Here is a 6,026-nt window from a genome sequence, read left to right as displayed (position 1 = left end):
CGTGGGGAGGAGGAGGAGGAGCCTCTTCATTGCACCAATAGTGTTGGAGGGCGCGCGCTGAGAGGAATGTTCTAAAGGGACCCGCGTGGGAGAAGGAGGAGCCTCCTTATTTCAGCCAATAGCGTTGGAGCGCGCGCGCTGAGCGGAATGTTCTAAACAGGCCCGCGTGGGAGGCTTCCCTTAGGGGAAGGAAAGCCTCTAACGTCACTTCAGGGAAAGGGGCGGGGCCCACTTTGGCGCTTGCTTCGAACGATCGCGCGAGTGGCTTGTAGGGCCGCTGGTTGGATGGAGGCTGAAAAGGGACAAGAAGGTGGGGTAGGTGGTGAGATGATGCTTCGCGACCACCTTCAGTCGGGGGTGTGTGAGTGAGCGTTTTGTTTCCTGCCCCTCCTAGCAACAGCTGCGGGCCTCTGCCCCAGGCAGTGCCTGCTTGCACGCGGGGACCACCTGGATGAGCCCTGGCTAGACTGGCTGGGCGACTGCCTCTGGTCCTGATGGGGGGATCTCTAAGCTAACACTGCAGCTCCTGGAGCCCCTATTTCAGCCTGGGGATGGATGAGACATGCAAAATCATGCAGGGAGTGGCAGAGGGATGCTCTTTTCCCTCCCACACCACACCAGAACCAGGGTGAGCCACTAAAATGGAGCTTCTGTGGAACTCCTTGCCACAGGATGTGGTGATAGATAGAGTGGAAGGAGGGATGCTCTTTTCCCTCCCACACAACACCAGGACCAGGGGACAGCCACTATAATGGAGCTTCTGTGGAACTCCTTGCCACAGGATATGGTAATAGATAGAGTGGATAGAGGGATGCCAGTCTTTCCCCTCTCACATCACACCAGAATCAGCGGACAGTCACTAAACTTGAGTGTCAGGAGAGTTAGGACACACAAAAGGAAATGTTTCTTTGCCCGGTGTGTAGCTAGTCTGTGGGACTCCTTGCCACATGATGTGGTGATGGCATCTGACCTAGATTCCTTTAACTTTATTCCCATGTCAACACGAATGTGGACAATGTCAATTTCTTTACCAGCCAATTTCTTTACTGTGGAACTCCTTGCCACACGATGCGGTGATGGCACCTGGATTAGATGCCTTTAAAAGGGGACAGGACAGGTTTCTGGAGGAAAACTCCATCATCACAGGTGACAAGCTGTGATGGGTATGTGCAACCTCCTGGTTTTAGAAATAGGCTACCTCAGAAGGCCACATGCAAGGGAGTGGCAACAGGATATAGTTCTCTTGCTTATGTACTCCCTGAGGCATCTAGTGGGCCACTGTGAGATGCAGGAAGCTGGACTAGATGGGCCTTTGGCCCCTGATCCAGCAGGGTGGGGGGCCTCTTCTTAGGTTTTTATGAAATGGGGAGAAAATATCACAAGCCAGATCATTCTGCATCTTATGAGAGGCTTCCAGATCCTGTGTGTCCTTCCACTAACAACACAGTTTTGGGCATGTTTACTCAGAAGCAGGTCTTTCCTTTATTTAGTCACAGTTGAGTCCCGTAGAGGACTGCCTAGGATTACAGCCTTAGCCAGGACTTATGAACACTAGTCATAATAGAACAGCGGTGCACTTCCCTTCCTTCCATCCCTATTTTGACAAAGTTATAAGATATACCCATGGTCTTCAACCTTTTTCATGCCACGACCCCAATAATTACGAGAAGGATTAGGCTGAGGACCCACTGTTGATCCCTCCCACCCCAATGCTACCCTTCTGGCAACCCGTACATTACTGCTGGTCAAAAATGGGGAGAGGTGCTGATAGAGTCCCCCAAGAGGTATCCCAAGCTCTCCCAGGCACACGAGGGACAAGAGGCTGAGAGCCAGTGGGCTCAGGCCTGTCTAAACTACAGCAGCAGCAAATGTTTGACACTGGGAGGGAGGAGAGAAAAGCACAGCGCTCCCTCCTCCTCCTCTGCCTGGACAAAATGAGTATGAGCTTTGTCTTGCCCAAGTGAGGAGGTTCCCCTTTAGCAAGATCACTATAAGCCCACCACTATTCCCTTTGAAGTGCCAGTCTCCTTCTCATCAAAACAACAGATAGGTCACTCCACTTCCTCCTTCCCTCCCTTGTCATGAGCTGTCCCTCCTTTGTACTGTTGTAGCAATAAGTAGCAACAACCTGCCACAGGGCCCAATTCTATCCAATGTTGTAGCACTGATGCAGAAATGCTATTTCGTCGTGTGCTGCATTCTGCACTGCGTCCAGTCTTGGAGGCCTCCTCAAGTTAAGGAAACATTTGTCATTTTACTTTGGAACTGCATTGCTGCTACATTGGCACTGGAAAGTTAGATAGGATGGTACACACAGTGTGTTTGCTCTGTCGCCCCCCCCTCTTCTCCCTGCATTTACAGCCACTGATGGGGATTGTAGTTTTCTTGTGTCGCCCTTGTTTGGGATACAGTGGGCGCAGGGACTACTAATCCCAAAATGCATTACTGTGCCTATCCTTCCATATATATATATATATATATATATATATATATATATATATATATATATATATATATATATATATTAAAAAGAGTCAACTCTGGAGGCTTTGAAGCTGTCTTGTTTGCTTGCATACTGCACAGATCATCTTAATGTGTGTTAGAGAAGCGGGCAACTGGAAGAACGCACAAGAAGGGGCTTTCTCGTCCGTCCTGCAGCCTGATAAATCCATATCTGAACAGGAGCCAAGCAGAGAGGTACACATGCACCTGCAGAGGGACAGTCTCTCAGCTATAACCTGTGTTGGGCTGTGTTTTGTTTTTCAGCGCTAGTGTTGTAAACTTCTGCTGCCTTTCTTGCAGCAAAAGTTTTTCTGTCTAGTTATATGGGTAACATACATCATGCCTGGAATGGGCTGGAATTGGGGCTGTGGAGTTGCTACACAAACCTCCAGCTCCAGCCGAAATTGCCTACAACTCCAACTCCAGAGCGCTGGCTGGATTGCCATCCCATATCTGTTCAGGCTGCCATAACTGGCCTAACCATCCTATTTCCTCCCCCACCTTGAGCACTGTTAATTTGAATAAAAAAGCCACAATCATGGATTTTGCCCCTCCAATACATGTTTTCTATATGTGGGGCGGGAGTGAAGGAACATTCAAAAATGTAGCTCTCCCATCAGAGACCTGAAGTGGTGCAGTCCAAAATTCTGCCATTTTATACTTGAGTAACATGGGCCCAAGTGAATATGCAGTAGACCCAGCCAGCCATGAACAGTGCTTCACTGGGAAGAAAATGAGGCCCAAAGGATGACTCAGAGATGGTTTAGACTGTGAACACAGTTCTGCCGACATTTGGTATAGTCAAGGTAGGATATAAATAAATAAATAAATTGCTGGATATCTATGGCTAAATCGTTTAAAGACAACATCAGTTGTGAATATTGTGGAAGAGGAGTGCCTGTGAGATGTTCTTTGCATTTATTATTAGTTAGTTCTCGTTATCTGCTAGGGTCAGGTTCCCGGAAAACCTAGTACAGTGGTTCTCAAACTGGTGGGTCGTGACGCACCAGTTTGTGTAACGCTTCCCCCATCCCTTTAAGGGGTGGGGGAAGGGGAGGGAGGCAGCGATACGATCCAAGGGATTGTGTAGCTTCCCTATCCCCTCCTCCGCAAGAACTTACTGAGGGAGTAAAGCTCCCTCAAAGTTTGAGAACCTCTCGCCTAGTGGATACCGAATTAGCGGATACTGAATTATTGAACCTATGGGGAAAATGGGATTAGGTTCCAGGGAACTCTTCACCACACACTCTATGAACCTGAATGTGTATGGGGATGAGTGATAGTGAGAACTCATCTACATCTCCATCATCTGATGCTTCCTCCTCCCTGCTGGATATCCCTTGATGCAGCAGTTTTCAACCTTTTTCATCTCATGGTAAACTGACAGGGCGCTCACTTTCTCCATTGGTCCTACTAATTATTATTATTATTAACAGTATTTACTGCTTTTCAACAAAAAGTTCACAAAGCGGTTTACAGAGAAAATCAAATCACTAATGGTTCCCTGTTCCAAAAGGGCTCACAATCTAAAAAGATGCAGAAGAACACCAACAGACAGCCACTAGAAAAGACACTGCTGGGTTGAGGAGGGCCAGTTACTCTCCCCTTGCTAAATAAAAGAGAAGCACCCACTTGAAAAAGTGTCTCTTACCTTGTTAGCAGGTGTTATCCCTCGATTTGTTGAAGGTTGCTGGCCCAACAATGAGGCTTCAGAGATCAGCAGTGGGGAGAAGGTTGTTTCACATGTCTTCCTTCTCCACCTGTCTCTTGGCTCCTTCTCTTGGCTTGCCCCAGCCCAGAGGTAGCCTTTCAGAGATCTCTCATCATCAGCCTCTCTTCATTGCCAGGGTTGTGAAGATTCTACTGGAGTCCCCGAGATGGTGCCCAAGATGGCACGGCAAGTCTGGAAGTGGACACAAATGGGTCCAACAATTCTCCATGGGCCAATACCAAAGCCCACTTGATGTGGCACCAGCATAGTTTAGTGGATAATGGGAACAGAGTCGCAGATAACGAGAGATGGTGGCAATTCTGCCTCTCGCAGATAAGCGAATTCATGTATAAAGAGAACTGACTGTATTTTTAAGGCTATGGTATTGATATCCTTTTAGTCTATTTTTGTAGAATGACATCTACATGTTCAAGAGTAAGATGACTTAGATATGTTATAGATCTCTTTTTCTATACAGGAGATGGCTGTAGAGACAGACGAAAAGGTCAAGATAAAATTTCCGTTTCCTTATACGCCATATCCCATTCAAGAAGAATTTATGGCTAAACTTTATCAGGTCCTGGAGGCAGGAAAGGTTGGAATATTTGAGAGTCCTACTGGCACAGTAAGTTTGGGTTAACCTTCATCATATGCTTTTTAAGCTGTTGCAGTCTAGACCTGTGAAGTCAGTGACAACCAGAGGGGAGGAAAGTGAAGGAACAGGACAACTGGTGAGAAACAGTGGTGTAGTTTTCCTCTTGATTCTCTGGTTTGAGATAATTGCTACTCTATCCATGTGAATAGCCGGATGTCAGATTGCTTCTCCAAACTTTTAGAGCTTCAGCTGTAAAGTGTGTATGTGTGTGTGTGTTTATTGTTTTAGTGTTTGAATGTCCTATCTAGGCTTTAATGAATGTATTTTTTTTAATTCTTGAAAGGGAAAATCTCTGAGTCTTATTTGTGGAGCTCTTACATGGCTTCAAGACTTTGAAGAGAGAAGGAGGCAGGAAGAGAGCCAGCTACTTGCAGCAGAACTTAATGAGAAGAATATGATAGAGCAGCCCAAGATGTGCAACACAGAACCTGCAGGTAGCCAGACCAGAGAGCCAGAATGGATCACCCAGTTTGTGCAGAAGAGGGAAGAGAAGGAAATGATACAGAGGCTGAAGGTAAAGTATTGTGCTTGTTGAGTAGAGCAAGATAAACCTAGGTGTTGAATTCAGAGGTATAATGAAAGAGATATAATTGATATAATTAAAAGGACCTGTTTTATATGCTTTTTTTGTCTTGTGTCATTCTTGTCTCTTAACGGAATCCATTTGGCACCACCTTGAGGGTGGAGCTAGAGGGATGGGGATTGTCTTCACAGTTGTGCTGGGTTTCTGCAACTGTAGGAATGATCTCCTCATTCCTTCATAGCTCCAGATATGGACTGGATACTGTCCCTGACCTTGTGTTGCACCTCTCTGTAAGGTGAGAGCCAAGGACCTGGAGTCCACAAGTTTGGACTGCAAAACCAGCTGAAATTTTGAATCTGCAACCCATGGAAAGCAGGAGGGCTGTTCTTGAAGTGGGAAGAACTGCCGAACACAATAAAGCCCAAACTACAGGCATTATCAAAAACAAAAAAGAGCCTTGTTCCATCTTCAAGGTAGAATAGATTTATTGTGAGAAAAATTATTGTGGGCTAGAGCCTGCTTAATTAGGTGCCCAAGTTCTCTTCTTGCTAAAATATCTGATCAAAAGCAGTACTTTAGCTGGAATAAAGAATACTACAGATTTTGACTGCTCCTGATGAGAAGCATCAGCTCAA

At 46.3% G+C, this 6,026-nt stretch overlaps 1 protein-coding gene across 1 annotated transcript in view; it reads left to right on the top strand.

Annotated features, from left to right (window-relative positions):
- Positions 1–261: 261 nt before the first annotated feature.
- Positions 262–6,026, top strand: part of DDX11 (DEAD/H-box helicase 11) — a 28,673-nt gene continuing 22,908 nt past the window's right edge. The window contains exons 1-4 of the mRNA XM_066633195.1: positions 262–310; positions 2,584–2,697; positions 4,692–4,838; positions 5,152–5,382. Of these exons, the coding sequence (XP_066489292.1) occupies positions 2,593–2,697; positions 4,692–4,838; positions 5,152–5,382 (483 nt within the window). The 5' untranslated portion in view covers positions 262–310; positions 2,584–2,592. The remainder of the gene's footprint in view (positions 311–2,583; positions 2,698–4,691; positions 4,839–5,151; positions 5,383–6,026) is intronic.

This window comes from Tiliqua scincoides, chromosome 7 (genome assembly GCF_035046505.1).
Source record: "Tiliqua scincoides isolate rTilSci1 chromosome 7, rTilSci1.hap2, whole genome shotgun sequence".
Taxonomy (NCBI): Eukaryota; Metazoa; Chordata; class Lepidosauria; order Squamata; family Scincidae; genus Tiliqua; species Tiliqua scincoides.
Note: the sequence above shows the minus strand (reverse complement) of the source record. Positions and strands in the feature narration are given on the sequence as shown.